The 16,745-nt window shown below is 45.1% G+C and overlaps 2 protein-coding genes across 2 annotated transcripts in view; one reads left to right on the top strand and one right to left on the bottom strand.

The window, feature by feature from the left end:
• DOCK1 (dedicator of cytokinesis 1) overlaps positions 1-16,745 on the bottom strand; it is a 523,683-nt gene that overhangs the window by 333,674 nt on the left and 173,264 nt on the right. The window lies entirely within an intron of this gene.
• Positions 1-16,745, top strand: part of INSYN2 (inhibitory synaptic factor 2A) — a 58,064-nt gene that overhangs the window by 20,961 nt on the left and 20,358 nt on the right. The window contains exon 2 of the mRNA XM_027855903.1: positions 9,668-9,739. Coding sequence (XP_027711704.1) covers positions 9,668-9,739 — 72 coding nt within the window. The remainder of the gene's footprint in view (positions 1-9,667; positions 9,740-16,745) is intronic.

Here is a 16,745-nt window from a genome sequence, read left to right on the forward strand (position 1 = left end):
TGTGTGTGTGTGTGTGTGTGTGTGTGTGTGTGTGTGTGTGTGTGTGTGTGTATGGGGCCATGATATAAAATCAATCCAAGAGTCTGAGTGAAACCAGATTGTGAAGAGGGAGACATGCCCAGTAGAGGGTTTTTTCTTCTTCTTTAATTATTCAAGAAGCAATAGGGAGCCACTGAGGTTCCTGGAGGACTATGACGTCTCCAGTTCCACCCACAAATAGGTACTTCATTATTTTAGTCAACTCAACATTTATTACCTCATAGACAGGTATTTAAAAGGAAGCTGGGCATACTAGAATGAAAGAATGAAAGAATGAATGAACGAATGAGAGCTTTTATTAGGTGCCAGGCCCTATGCTAAACACTGATAAGGAAAAGCAGACCCTTCTCTCGAGGAACTTGGACTCGTTTGGGGGAGGCAACATGAAAACAACTGTGTACACATAAGCTCTCGGCAGGATTGGGTGGAGAAAAACAACAGAGAGAAGGCACCGGACTTAACAGAGGCTCGGGAAGGTTTCCCATAGAGGGGCCAAGGACAAAGAGAGGAAAGCCAGGAGGCGATGAGGAGGGAGAGCATGCCAAGCCTGTGTGACAGCCAGGGAAAACGCTCAGAGTCTGGAGATGGAATGCCTTGTGTGAGGAGGAGGAAGGAGACCAGGGTCTCAGGAGCAGTGAGGGGAGAAGTAGGGAGAGGGAAAGTGAAGGAAGGCTAGAAAGTTGGAGGAGAGGCAGGTTGTGAAGGGCTTTGGGGGAAAACAAAAACAACAACAGAACATTTCTCTCTCTGATCCTTAAGTGGATAGGGAGTCACTGGGGTTTACCAAATTGGGGGGAGGCAAGACCACGTTCAGATCTGTGCTTTAGGAAGATGAATCTGACAGCTGAGCAGAGAAGAGACAGGAGTGGCCGGAGACCAGAGGCAGGTAGATCCACCAGTAGGGGAAGACCCGCTATTGCATCAATAGTCCACGAGTGAGGTGATGGCAGGGCCAGAGGAAACAAGGGGCCTCTCTAAGAGAGGACATAATCAACGGAGCTCAGCCGCTGGCTGGATCTGGGGGGTGAGAGAGAGGTGAGCATGACACCAAGGCTGTGCATCTGTATGATGGGGAGGATAGGAGCCTCAACAAAGGCACAAATGGTGGCTACGAGTGTGGAAGCTGAGGGGATGTCCGTCAACTGGGGAACGGCTGAACAAGGTGTGGCATGTGATGGTGACGCAGTACCGTCCTGCTGTGAGAAATGACGAGCAGCACAGTCTCAGAACGACCTGGGAAGAATTATTTGATTTGATGCAAAGTGAAGTGAGCAGAACCAGAAGAACGCTGTACTCAGTAACAGCAATATTGTGTAATGATCAACTGTGAGCAAGTTGGCTATTCTGACCAAGACAATCAATCCACGACAAGTCCAAGGACCCAAGAAGAAAATGCTACACGCCTCAGAAGACCGAACTGGGGAATTCTGAGGGCAGAGTGAAGCAGGCTTTTTAAACATTCTTCATTTTTTCCCCTTGGTTTATATTTTCTTTTGCAACATGGCCAATATGAAAATATGCTTTGCATGACTTTACATGTACAATCACTATCCCACTGCTTACTTTTTCAAGGGGTACTGGAGAAATGGAAGGGCTAAAATTTAAAATTTAAAGTTTTAAAAAATTAATGTTAATTTTTTATGTGAATTTGGGAGATTTTGAACAAAATAAAATATATTATATACGTATGTATATGTATTATATATATGTATATATTATATGTGTATTATATATGTATATATTATATATGTATATGTGTGTACATATATGTATTGTGTATGTATATGTATATATTATGTACATGTGTGTGTATCTATACACATATACTTATATATATATGTATGTGTGTATCTATACACATATACAGGAAAATTCTTAAAGGGGAAAAACGTAGCGGGGGGGGGAGTTGGAAATAAAGGAAGGATTTATTCATACCTGAGGGTGATACAAAAACACAAGACATCAATAAGAATAAGAATTTTTTTTAAAATAAGAAAAAACAAGGTTTCCTTTGCAAAGTGCCCTGGACATCAGCAGTGTGCTGAAAATAAGGGCTAGTCTTCCCCATCTCCAGAAACTCTCCCCTTATAAACCTCCCTCCCCAGTTCCAAAGGGTCATGACTAGAATGCTGGGCTTGGAACCAGGAGATCTGGGTGCTGGCACATAAACGCCCAATTAAATGCTTACTGGATTAAAACGTGGGCCTCCATTTCTTTATCTTTAGTCTTTAACTTAGGGGATTGAGCTGAATGACTTCTACAGACTCTTCCAGCTCTAAATCCAGGATCCTATGAGTCACTTGTCATTGGAAGCTCTGCACATGGGGAAACTGAGGCAGGTGTCATTGCTGGTTGACATATGTTGAACTTCTCTTTGGCCCAATACAAAAACATAAATTGGTGTGGTCACAAAGACTGCTCTACCATCTACAGAAGGCCCTGATTTTAGAAAGGTCACTGACTAAAGGCCTTTTAAACTGAATTATGAGACCTGTCATTCATGAGTCAAAAGAGAAAACCAGAACCATAAGTAAAACAAGGATGGCCTTGAGGATCCAAGCCAGGAGTGAAAAGAAGGAAGAGAAGCATGAGACAGATCGGGCGGGCTGCTCTGGGGCTGGCAGTGCATGGCACCTTGGCATCTGGAAGCACTGCAGTCAATACTCCTGCTGCCATCTTCCTGAAAGCTGCCCGCTTTGTGGAATACTCAAGTGTTCTTTGCCTTTAGATAGTTAACCTGATCTTTTCAATTCTTTTCCCTCATTCATGAAATCCATATTCTAATTTCTTTGATCGTATGTATACATATATACATAGATAGATGTGTGTATGTATGTATGTATGTATTTATATGTATGCATGCGGATATAGATGTAGATATAGGTAGAGATAGTCAGGGCTAGAGCTTTGACCTGAAAACGACCTCCTTGGGGTACAGAAGTCTATGGGAATCCCGGGGTCAAAGGCTATGTATGAGCTGTCCATGTACTTTATCTGCACAAACTGAAGCTGCTTTCCAGAGCTGTGGAGTAGTTACCATCCTCATCAGCACTCACTCCATGCGCCTATCTTCCATCAAGCACTCCAACATTGACTTTTCCCCTGCATTTTGTTCTCTGGGCCAATTTGCTAGGGATGAGGCAGTGTCTCTCAGAAGCTTTGATTTGCATTGTAAAAATGGTTTCCATGCTGGGATTACACAGTTGGTGTGTAAATATGAAGTATCTTAAAACAGAAAGAACGGTGAGTAGGGTAAAAAGCCTTGGGTTCTAGGCTGGACCTTGAGATCACCCCGCAGGGAGAGCGTGGGAACTTGCTAGGCAGGCCTCTCTGGGTTCCAGTTTACTCATCTATAAAATCAGGAGAGTACGAAACGATCCAGCTCGAAGCCCCTTTGATTTCTAAGATTGGTGACAGGAGGCCTCCTTGCTGAGCAGTGCATCTAAGTGCAGTCCGACCCTTTGAAACAGAGAAGACCAATGAGAAGAAAGGCCACAGCTTCAGCAGATCTTTTCAACAATAACAAGGCAGACGTGGATGTAACTAGATTCGACTTGTTAGGAGCGCAGTGCTCAGCTGACCCAAGCTTTGGGATCTGCCTGAGCTTCCAGGGCAGTGCTTGATTACAAATTCAGGCTTTAAAGGGATTTCGGTAATAGCTGGCACTCCTCTGGCACGTTGAGGCTTACTCAGTGCTTGAAATATATTATCTTATTAGATTCTCACAACAAGCCTGTAAGACCAAAACTTCATGGCCACCTTCAGCAGTAGCTGGGTGGCTACTTGTCGAGGACACTGCAGAAGGTTCAGGGACAAGATTCACTAGATGCCTGAAGGTCCCTTCTGGCTCTGACATTCAGGAATTCTCTAACATAAGGGCCGCTAGGTGGCAGGGTGGATAGAGCGCCAGGCCTGGAATCAGAAAGACCTACGTTCAAATCTGTCCTCAGACACTTACTAGACCCCGGGAAAGTCACTTCACCCTGTTTGCCTCAGTTTCCTCACCTGTAAAATAAGTTGGAGAAGGAACCGGCGAACCAGTATCTTGGCCAAGAAAACCCCAAATGGGGTCACGAAGAGTCAGACATGACTGAAACGACTGAACACCAACAACAAAAAGTCTCTACCATTCCCCAAAGCAAACCTCATCCTCCCATTCACTGGTACGGATCCTGCTGGAAATGATTCCCTTCTCAGAGCCTAGGGGTGGTTAGGACCCAATCTCAAATATCCTTCCTAATCTATCAATTTATTCCATTGGGATTTTCCATACTTGACTTTAGGAGAAAAAGAACAGGGCAGGGGGTAGAGGGAGAGTGAAAACTGGACTCCTAAATATAGTGGAGGAGAATATGGTGGACCACAATGGGGGGTTGGGGGGGGAGGGAGAGCAATCCTGGGGAAATAAAGTTTATGCACTTAGTGCTAAAGGTGGTGCTGTATATTGATACAGCAATTGTTCATTGGAACAAGCACTTATTAAGTACCTACTCTATGCCTGTATCAATGAAGAAGCATTTATTAAGCACCTACTCTGCGCCTGGCACTGTGTTGGCAAGCCCTGACCTATAAGAGGCTTACATTTGAACATAGAAACAAGGTTGACAGCTAACACCGATAGAAGCTTTAAGACCAGAAAGCATGTTAGACATCATCCGCATGGTTGTTGACCATAAAATAAGTCAATGTACACAAAGTGTTTTACAAACTTTAATGTGCCATAGAAATGTTGGCTATGATTATCAGGTGGTGGGGTTGTTAAGGCCCATGTTATGAATGGGGAGACTGAGGCACAAAAAGGTTTAATGACTTGCTTGTGTTCACACAGCTCTGAGTGTCGTATCCAGGGCTCAAAGCCAAGCCTTTCCTAACTCCAGTTCAGTGCTGTGTCCAGTGAATCACTTTGTCAAACCCTAGCTCCTCTGTAATCTTAAATGGTTTCCAGAAGATTAGCCCACACTAAGATCTCAAAATGTTGAACACCACACATGATCTCGACAACTGAAATGCTGGTGAAATCCTAACAGGGGATGAGTTAAACAACCTCCCATATTCATCAGTGGCAACCACAAGATAAGAAAGTTAGGGCCCAAAGGAAGTGTCTTGTTGGGAAAACATGGAGCTGGGAAATTTTCACAATTTATGATTTTCATTTTCTTTTTATCCTCTGTCGGAACAAATAGATGAAATTAGTCTGTGATTTTGGGAGGGGATAAGTGAAGACACCAAGAATGACTTCAGTTTTATTTGATGCAATTAATGATATTTCCAAGTTGCCCATTGTTTTTTTTGCCCTGGGGTAAGCACAAGACAAGAGAGAGCCCGGAGATGTTGGATCCCCTGGGAGGATGAGTATTAAAATTCTAGAAATAGGTGTCGCATTTTGGATAGAAAAATCTACCATTTCTTAAAGATATTCTCCTTCCCCAGGGCATCTGCAGCAAAGCTCTAAGCCATAAGCTAGCAAGACTTTTAGAAAACTACCAGGGCCAAATTGCTAAAATACCATCCTCTGGCTCATTTCCAGTCTTAGAAACAAAGTCTCTGATACAGGAAATGCCTTTAGGAAAGACCTGAAGGTCACACCCTTCCTCATCTTAGGAGATGGTCTTCATGAGTTGCTAATGTCTACATACTCCCCACTCCCCAAAACAAACTATCTGCTAATAGCCCAAACTATCATCATGAGGCCTCTGAGTATGGCCTGCTAGGACTGACAAGAAGCTGTGAAGTCAGACAACAATCAACACTACAAGTATTTTTATACCCATTCTCCAGATGAGGTTAGTGAAGTAACTTGGCTAAGGCCATAAGTGGCCTCAACCAGCTCTTCATGACTGCAAGTACCACACTCTCCGCACTGACCCCCCCCCCCTTTGCTAGGACATATGGGGAAGGTGCTGGAGAGAAGGGTCTTGTTGTTATCTGCTTGTTTTCCTCATGGCTACCAGCCTGTCCTAAGCGGCTGCTCCCGCTATGCTTAGCAAAGGTCATCACCAGAAGTTCCACCTCCAGCCGCTGCCTGGCTGGTCCACCAAGGCTTCACAGCGACGTTCAGCAGAACTGGGGTCTTCTGGCAGAGCCTTCAGAATCCTGGCGTCCCGGCCCACTCAGGCACGGATGCTAAGGCAGAGTTTACAGGTATTTGGAGGGGGCTGGGGGAGAGCTCAAGCAAGTCATTGCTTTCACTCCGCCATCTTGGCTCCGCCCATACTAAGGCAGAGTTTAGAGGAGGGTTAGGGTCAAGGATAGGGTTAGAATCTCCACTGTTTCCAAATGGTTGGACCACGGGCCCATCTTCTCTGCCTTCAGCAGCTTGTTCTGACTGACTTGGAAGTAGGAAAGAATAGAAACAAAGCGAATTCTTTCCACGAGGGTTTAACTTTCCTCTCATCAGTTTGACCTGAACTTACACAGAGAAGCAGAGCAGTACGGTGGGTAGAGCGCTGGGCGCTCCATCAGGAAGGCCTGAAGTCACATCATCATCTACCATTTTGTTTTATCCTCTATCGGACAGCTTTTCACACACCCTTCGGTGCCGTTTCTTGTTATGCTCCAAACATTTGTGCTCATTAATGACTCAAGTTCAAAATTTAAAAAAAAAGAAATTAAAAAGACCTGAGATTAAATCTTGCCCCTAACATTGAAGAATTGTGTGACCCTGGACAAGTCATATCACTTGTCTGACATTTAGCCAACACATCACTACAATGGGGATTAAAAAAAAACAAAACCCACCACCCTTGAGCATCCCCATGACAGGGCTGTTGTCAGGCTCCTAGGAGATAATACCTATGTGATGGTTTGCAAGCTTTAAAACACTCTACGAATGCTGTCATTAACACACCTCGATCACCCAGCTAGTGAGCTAGCTGGAGAGCGTTTATAGGTGGGGCAGATGGAGCGCGAGCAGAGCGCTCAGACAGGAGGCAAAGCAGACTCTGAATCTGGAAAGCCTTGAGGACAGAGGGAGAAGGTCGTCCCACAGAGCCCAGCGTCTACTTTGTGGCAGGCCTCGGGCTCAGACCCGGGGAAGCACACTGGGACGGACCCTCCAAGAAAACGTAAACTCTTCAAGGACAAGGACTTCGGGGTTTGTCTCGGCATTGCCAATCTGTTAGCACAGTGTCTGACGCTTAGCAGGCACTTAACTGATTACGGAATGACTGGTATTAAACAACACGCACAATGGCAGGGGCGGTGGAGGCAGAGACTTCATAGATGTCTTCCCCACGCGGGGAGCGGGGTTTGTCTCTCCGAGCCAACCCCAACTGCAGACTTACTTCCAGCATGGATCGCATTACAGGACTGTTTTTCTGAAATGCTTTGCTGGAGGCCTCCTAGTCATCAGCCCTCTGAGCGGGCGTGGTCGTCAAGAAGACACAGAGGCCTCGGGCTGACGTTCCAGCAAACGCGCCTCGAAGACTTGGGGGGAACACCAGGCTGTTGACCGAACAAATCAGCGGTTAAGAGGGGGACGGACGGAGAGGCGTCACCCACCGGGATGGGCTACTCGGTGCTCGTTCTGTCCCGTGTCACTGACGACACGCACTAAGCAATGGGCCTGCCCCGCTCCAGGCCCTCTGCGGCAGATGGATGGAGAGTAAATGACACTCACGCCAAGCCAAGCCTGCCTTCAATTACGAGCGAGATAAGATGCGCCTGACAAGACCCCCTCTTCCTTCTGGGCGGTCCCAGGGCTGCAGAGCGCCCTGGACCAGGAGGAAATGAGGAGACTCGGGAAGCTATTCTTTTTATAAAGATTTCAAAGCCTTCATGGGACCGAGGGTCCATGGACGCTAACTCTCTTCACCTTGGAGAGGAGGAAGCGGGCTCAGAGAGGTTGGAAGATCAGAAAGCCAGGGCCAGAAAGTCAATCAGCGCCCCTTGTTCCAGCCTCTCATTTCACAGATGAGGAAGCTGAGACACGGAGGCTTGCTCGAGGTCCCACCAACAGAGCTGGGAGATGGGCCCAGGTCTGCCGGCCAAGCTGGTCACCTCTTCTTTGTCTAAGCCTACGAGAACACACCCCCTTAGGAAAACAAACGTGCGACGGCGCCTCAGCAAACTCACCTTCGCCCTGACAAACTGAAAGCGAAGCAGAAGGCTCTCTGTATCCAGAATCGGGGGAGGCCTGGGTTTGAAGGACACTTCCCCCCTCTGGGATCTGGGGCACATCCTTTACCTCTCCAAGCCTCAGGCTCCTCCTCTGCACCAGGGGCATCATTAGACCACCTGCCTCCCTGGGCTGTTGAGTCAAAGGATCTTCCAGGGCTGGACAAAGGGAGCTGGGCTATTACCATAGACCCCTCGGTCATAATCACTGCGGTCATACTAAGACAGGATAAAAACTCCTGCCTGGATTCACTACCTAGAAAAATGGTGCCTGGTGAGGCCTCATTGAGACAGAATGCATTCATTGCATCTAAGGGCATGGAACCCAAAGGTCAAGGTCCGGGTGACAGATCCCTAAGGAGATGCTCTGACATTAAGAAGAAAAGCCTTTCATCAAATATTTGGGCAATGGAAAACAGCAGCAGAGAAACAAAAGTGCTTTTCTGTTTAAATTAGATGATCCGTAGAACAGACATTTATCCAGTGAAAGCGCCAAAAATATCCAAGCAGATGCTGACCAAACCCTTTGTGTGCACATTCTTATCGCTACCCAGGCACATGAACCCATCAACAGAAACAACTGCTAATTTTGTTTCTGAGTCAATCCTCTTCCCTAAGTGGAACCGAGCTGGGCAGTTGTACTTGTCTCTGGGCACAAAAGAAGAAAAAATGCAGAAAAAACACACCAGTATTTTACAAACAATGCAGATTAAAGGCGGACCTAGGTGGACGGGGAAATACTCTAAGTCATCTTGACATCACTTTCTCAAGAGGAACCTAACAGATTTTGAGGGCAGCCCAGATGTCTTCAAGAAACTGTGAGCCAAAAAGCCCTTCATTCATATTCATATAAATTGATTGCCCAATACACATCAAAAATAACTGTCTTTGCAAAGCCCTCATGGGCATAGTACGGCTGAATAAAATCATCTGAAAAAGGCACCACAGAAAGACAGGAGGCCTGAGCTCCCAGCTCCCGGCTCCCAGTTTCCGCAGCACTTCTGGATTCTGAGGACTCAGGTCTGAATCCTTGCCCACTACCAGGGCAGCGTTAAGTCCCTTTCCTTTCCTGGTCCTCGCTTCCTCCTTGATACAATGAAGGGGCTCGACTAGGTCTGCCAGCTCTTACTCTGCAGTCCCAAAATGCTTAGCACTACATCGGTCAAGAAGTCAAGAGGCAAATCCAAAAGGCGGCATCACCACTTCTAAGAACTTAGACCACGACGAACATAAACTGCAAGGACTCACATCAAAGCCCCCCTGCTGATGATAAGGGAGATGATTTAGCTCAACCAAGGGCTTCTGCTCCCACACGAAACTTAATTTAAACATTTTCCTGCCGCACACATTACATCTAAGGACAATAAACACATAATCAGGAGTCGAATGGAAAATCCAATGTTAATCAGTTTTCATTACCATGAACAGCAATGATGCCTGGTTTGGAGAGGGGGAGGGGACAACAGACCGCGGGCTACCTATGGCTAACACGCGGGTCTTCTTGTCTTTCCAGGCTTTCCTACAGGACTGGCCAGGACACAGCAAACTGTGCTACGTGCAGGAACAGCGCCTGCATTATCTATAGGTAAGTCCGAAATCGCGCGAGGAAGAAATGATATCCACCCTCCAAAGCCCTATCGGCCTGGAGCCGCCATCGCTGGTTGGGAGGGGGGAGGCTCACAGCAGGCTAGAAGTCGGGGACATCAGTGCGAGACGTTGCTCAGAATGTTGGGGGGGCTCACTAGGCTGGGATGGGAGAAGGGCCTGAACGTGCCCATCTCCTTTAGTCCACCTAAGCATCCGCCAGGACATCCTGGGAAGCACTTTATGACCGGTCTGGCAGGCTCTGAGAGGACATGCCCTGGGCATCTTTAGATCCAAAGACCTGGTGTCAGTACCACATCCCCCCAAGGTATCCCCACTGCCTGGCATCCATCAAAGATCTCCTAAATGCTTTGGGGTTCGCTAATCGATTAGGCTCCCTCCAATCTGCTGAGCAAAGGGAAAGATGAGAAACGTTGGTTCAGCTCCGTGCCGAGGACTGGCAAAGGGGGCGGGGCTGGAGGACAAGTCCCTCCATATCTCTGGCCTGCTTCCCTAACTGTAAACCACTGAATGAGCCGCTCTCCCAGTTTGACACTCGTGATCTAGTCCCTTTTTGCTCTGACACGCGGCGGTTCTGGAGCCACAACCCCAAGACTTCTGGCCTGCATTTGAGAGCCTGTTAGGGAGAACATTCACAGCTGCCCTCAGAGGTGTCTGTGTATTTTAGGGGGAAATGTTAAAGCACTTATTTCCTGTGAGTCAGGTCCAGTCATGAGGACGCGCCCTGTATGCACGTATCCCGCTGGGCTGGGTGGGCTCCCAGTCCCCCAAATGCTTGACCCAGTTGCTGGGGAGGTATGTTTACCTAGGGGAAAACAAGAGAAAGCAACTGGAGATGTTTCCAGCATTTCAACCCCCCAGGACATCCAGAGCCAATTATGTGAGACTGTGTAAAAAGGTCAGGAGGCTTTGGATAAGAAAGCGATCTTTAGTGGTCAGCAAAGACTTTCGGCGGTCAGGGTAGTGAAGCCCAAACTGCTCCTTCCAGGACACAGAATCTGCATTGTCACAGGAACAGAAGGAGGCAGAAATGTCTGGTGGACGGCCTGGGGGCTGACTGGCCTCAATCGGGCAGCGTTAACCCGGGGAACAGAGAAAGGGGCCCGTGTGTCTAGCTGATCAAGGACACAGAATGAATGCCTGGCTTAGGAGACTGGACTTCTGCAGTCCCTGAGTCACAACACACTGAGATCTGGGAAAGATACGGTGAAAACAGCAAGCAAGAGATATCAGGCAGCATCGCAATTCAGCAGTTTTAGAGGGAAGGAATCCATAGCCCCACAAAGCAGTCAAGGCCTTCCACTGTGAGGAAGGCAGCAGAGACTCTTGTCAAAGCCAAATCCAGAGGACCTGGTGGTGGAAACGAGAGTCCAGCCTTCCATAGCAACCTTTGCCAAAACTGTCAGACTCCTGTGAGCCAACACGAAAATAAAGATAGCGATAGATAGAGATAGACAGACATAGAAAGATACATACGTAGATATAGATAGTTTACACGTCTGTGTACATCTATCTATAAATAGATCTATATATACATATAGAGATATATGTGTAATCTATCTACACATATATCTATGTATATACATAGATACTTACATACACACATGCATATAGACAATTTATACTTATTTGTATATCTGTCTACACATGTATCTATATATACATAGATACATACATACATGCATAGATATAGTTTATACTTATATGTACATCTATCTACAAATAAATCTATATATACATACAGAGATAGATATAAGTATATCTATCTACACATATATCTATATATACATAGATACATACACACACACATACACAAAACATATTCTCCATCCACGGAAGGTAATCAGAAAGGCACTAGCACGAGGTGGGCTGGGGAGAGAAAGGCCTCCTGAAGAAGGCAGAACTGATCTGAGCCCAGAAGGTCAAGGCAAGGAGGGATGGCATTCCAGGAATGAGGGACAGCCAGTGCAAAAGATGGGAGTGCCACGTGTAGGGAACAGCACCAAGAATTACTAACTCATACCACACATGGAGAAGAAGAAAGTATGAGCCTGGAAAGGTAGAAAGGAGCCAGGGTGTGAAGAGCCTTTAGGGCAAAACAGAGGATTGCATATTTTATTCCAGAGATAAAAGGGAGTCATGGTAGTTTACTAGTTGAGGAGGATGGGGGATGGAGGGAGAGAGATGGTTAGATCTATAATTCAGGAAAATTGTAGGAACGTTCTCATTAAAGTCCATCCAGTAAATACTCATTACAGTCTACCTCTAATTAGAAGGGGACCTTTAGATAAATAAATGGCTTATAACATACAAATGAGGTCACTGGGAAATGGCACTGGCCAAGACGATACGCAAACAGAACCATGGAGTAGTGGAGTGGACGCTGGATTGGGAATCAGGGTTGGATTCCAGCCTTTGCTGCCTACTACCAGAGCGGCTCTTTGGCAAGTCATCTTAGCTTCAGAGCCTTGCTTTCCTCCAAGTGGAAGTGTGGAGGAGACCTTCTTCTAGGTCCCAATGGAGCAGGACTGTTTCTTAAGGAAGAGCATACATTATACAAGTTCCTTGGTGACTCAATGATCTCAAGAACCAACAAGATAGAAGAGATATCCAAATGCCCTCTCTATGCCAACCACCACACACAGTGACCTGGTGGTAAGCAGGACATTGTTCTTTATTGATAACACTGTTCACCAACCAGCCAGATAAGAAAGTTTAAAGCAGGGGAAGCTGGGTCAGGTTTTATTCCTCTTGGCTGTAAGCCATTGGAAGACTTCCAGAATCATGACACACACAGTCAGGAGCAGAGGGCTTGCTATAGAGTTAGAGGGCATCTCTGTACCTGAAATTATTTTAACCCCCAGGGATAATTCCATGAGAGGAAGAGTCAAAGGAGGATGCTGCCATGCCAGTTTCCTTGAGGTAGGCAACTGTGCCATCATTTAGTAAGAAGATACTGAAATTTTGTCACCCAACGAGTCATGAGACTGATCTTCCTCTGAAACTCTTTTAGGCAGCTAGTGCAAAATTAGAGGTTTTAGGAATTCAGTGTTTATGTTTCGCAGTCAGATTTGACCTTGAGTTGGGCCAAAGGACCATCTGGCTTAGCTGCAGATGGAGAGGGCAAGAGAAATGGTAACAATAATGAGATTAACTGAGCTCCATACTGGCTATGTAGCCAGTGCTATACTTGACCCAGCCAAGCATGGGAGACAGCTCCAGAAACTCAGGTTAATTGGACCAGTGCAATAACAGGGAACGGGAAATATCATTGGATGTGGGGTCAGAGGACCTAGGCTTGAATCCCAGACTTGCCATGTTCAAGGGCAAGGTACTTAACTTTGCTAGGCCCTGTTTTTATCTTCTGTAAATAAGGGGGTTAGACTGGATTGGATAATTTCTGAGGACACTTCTTACACTAAATTTGTGATCCCCAATCCACTGATACTGGCCTTCTATCACAGCAGAGGCTATCAGTTACCCATCAAAGCTCATCTGAACTTGATAAAGATGAGACAGGTCAAGTGGGTAGGGTCACTCTTCTACCTTCCCCAAGGGTGGAATGGATTTCCTCAGGAGGTAGGGGTCTCACTCTCACTGAGGGTCTTCAAGCACAGGCTGAATGACTCGTCAGCTAGACAGGAGTCTGGTTTGGGCAAGAGCCAGACTATATGGTCATCAAAGCAGCTTCCAACTTGGAGATTAGGATTTCATCTTGTGTTACCTGAGCAAACGTGTGCTAATCTAAGCAAACAGGGTTACCCTAGGAGAGCTCCGGTCAAAGGGCCAGGAACACTGCGCTGGGCCTGCTTGCAAAATTCTGTTTCTATTAGTCTTTTGAAACAGGTTTCCCCATTCAGTCTTGGTAAAGACTCCCAAAGTGGCCTCTTTCAGGGATTTAATAGGTGGTCTGTTGTTTATTCATTTTATCATGGTCATACAAGCAAGATGTCTATTGAAGAAAGTCTAACTTCTTCCCAGACTAGAACAACTAGATCACAAGAAGGAAGTTGGGGGCAAAGGGGAAGAGGAAGGCCAGTTCCTTTAGGATGCCATGAACACAGACAACTCTGTGCCACAAATAATCAAAGCGGTTGTAGAATCGAGCCCATGGCTGTCTTTAATGAGAAGTCATCTGGTTGGGGTAATCATGGCCTTTGTTATTGTAATATAAATTTTCTAAAAGACTACTCTTAAAATAAACTCTCCAATATTGGAAGGCTCCATCCTAACCAATGGGGTCATTATGTATAGCCCAGAAAAGTTTACTGCCTTCCTTCCCCCAGACCATACCTTGAGGTAGTGAAGAACTAATCTTCAAGGGTCATACTTTGCAAGAGATGCCGATTTCAGACAGCAGTCTTTTAAAGGCCCTGATGAGTACACAATAATTTTATCATTCTGTCCTAATACACAAGATGAAGCAAAGTTAAGGAATAAAACATTCTGTGATAGAAAATGCTTAGTCAAAAGAAACCATCTCCATTAGGGGCTACTTGGGCAAGACAGATATTTTTCCCCCCAACTATTTATCAAATATAAAATTACTAAGAAAATGGCCAGTCATCTCAAGAGACCAGACTGGAAGAGGTAAAAATTACTATTCAAGTACTGAATTCGAAAAATACCAACAACTTAAGAAATGCTAGATTTGCTTTTCTGGGGGGGAAGGGATGTGGAGGGGGGACAGAGGAGCAACAGGGGTAGAAATAGGCATCATAGTATACAAGCCCATGAATCCAATAGGGACCAAATGCCTGATTTATCTCCAATCCACTGGAGCCATTTGAGCACACATCCTTTCCTAATGATGGAGAGCCCCCTAACCTATCACCATCACTTTTCCCAAATGCACCTGGTATAGTACATGCTATACCATGGAATCTGATGGATCAAATACAAGTTGAAACTTTCAAATTCCCCATGACCACATTCTTCCTCAAAACTGAATAAGACAGGGAATTCTAACAGATCCAGTCCACACACTGCAATTCCTTAGACATGTTTGCTGGCCAGAAAGCCTGACACCAGTGTGCTCAGAAACGAACAGTGCGCTCAGTGAACTTGACCAGATCCATTTTGATTTGGGGGATACCATTTTTTCATTTGAAACAGAATGACCTTCCCAAAGGTGAATTCAGAGCATTGTTTTCATGGAATTAGGATGTGCATGAGCTGGAAAAAAATGCATTACGCTCCAAATTTAGCTGAGCGCAGCCTTATGATGCTTGGTACCCATTCTCACAGAGAGTGTGAAATACATCTCAATGAAAGCATAATTGCATAACAGATATTGAATGGATTGGGGCAAACAAGAGATAGACATAGGTACAAAGCCCAGCCCTACCAACTTACTAACTACTTATCTTTGGGCAAGTCCTCTCTCTGGGCTTTAGTTTTCTCTGTAACCCCTCTGCAAAAGGAGGTGAAGTCTGAGATCCCTTGAACCCTCATTCTGTGCCATTTTGGTCCTAACTGACTGTTAAGTTGAATTGAGTTGAGTTACATTGACATTTGGCCCTCCAAAACTTAAGACCTACATCCATCCTTTCACATCTCTATTTGGCTTTGAATCCAGTAAATTGTTTATCTAAGGGCTGGAATCCATGATTACCAAGACCTCCACCATTTCTGCAATTCTTGGACGTACAGCTATAAAAGAAAGGAAGATGAAATGGAAAATTCAAAGCATTCATACACATCAAAACACTCCCATATATTCAGAGCTAGAAGGGACCCTAGAGGTCACTAAGTCAAGCCCCTTCTTTTACAGATGAGGAAATTGAGGTTTAAAGAGGTTACTTAACTTTGATCACATTAAATTAAAAAGTTTTTGCACAAACAAAGCCAATGCACCAAGATTAGGAGGAAGGTAGAAAATTGGGAAGAATTTTTATAACCAGTCTCTCTGATAAAGGCCTCATTTCTAAAATAGATAGAGAATTAAGTCAAATTTACAAGAATATAAGTCATTCCTCAACTGATAAATGGTCAAAGGATATGAACAGGCAATTCTCAGATGAAGAAATTATTTTTTATTAATTTATTTTGATTTATCAACAATCACTTCCATATACTTTTGAGTTTAAAATTTTTCTCCACCTCCCTCCCCACCTCCCTCCCCAAGACAGGGCACAATCTGATATAGGCTATACATGTACATTCCTATTAAACATATTTTCACATTGGTGATGTTGTAAGTAAGAATTAGAAACAATAGGAGGAACCACCAGAAAGAGGAAACAAAACACAACAGAAGAGAAAAAAAAAATAACAAATAGTGTGCTTCGATCTGCATTCAAACTGCATGGTTCTTTCTTCTTTATGGAAAGCATTTTCCATCATGAGGCCTTTGGAGATGTCTTAGATCCTTGTATTGCTAAGAAGGGTTAAGTCTATCAATATTAGTCATCGCACAACGTGGCTGTTATTATGTAAAACGTTCTCCTGGTTCTGCTTGCTTCACTCAGCATCAGACCATACAAGTCTTTCCAGGTTTTTCTGAAGTCAGCCTGTTCATCGTTTCTTATAGCACAATAGTATTCCATTACATTCATATACCACAACTTGTTCAGCCATTCCCCAATGGATGGGCATCCTCTCAATTTCCAATTCTTTGCCACCACAAAAAGAGCTGCTATAAATATTTTTGTACATGTGGGTCCTTTTCCCATTTGTATGATCTCTTTGGGATACAGCCCTAGAAGTGCTATTGCTGGGTCAAAGGGTATGCATATTTTCATAGCCCTTTGGGTATAGTTCCAAATTGCTCTCCAAAATGATTGGATCATTTCACCACTCCTCCTACAATGCATTAGTGTTCCAATTTTCCCACATCTTCTCCAATATTTATCATTTTCCTGTTTTGTCATGTTGGCCAATCTGATAGGTGTGATGTGGTACCCAAGAGTTGTTTTGATCTGCATTTCTCTAATCGATAGTGATTTAGAGCATTTTTTCATATGACTGTAGATGGCTTTGATTTT

The sequence above is a fragment of the Vombatus ursinus genome, unplaced genomic scaffold (assembly GCF_900497805.2).
Source record: "Vombatus ursinus unplaced genomic scaffold, bare-nosed wombat genome assembly UNPS02011353.1, whole genome shotgun sequence".
NCBI lineage: Eukaryota > Metazoa > Chordata > Mammalia > Diprotodontia > Vombatidae > Vombatus > Vombatus ursinus.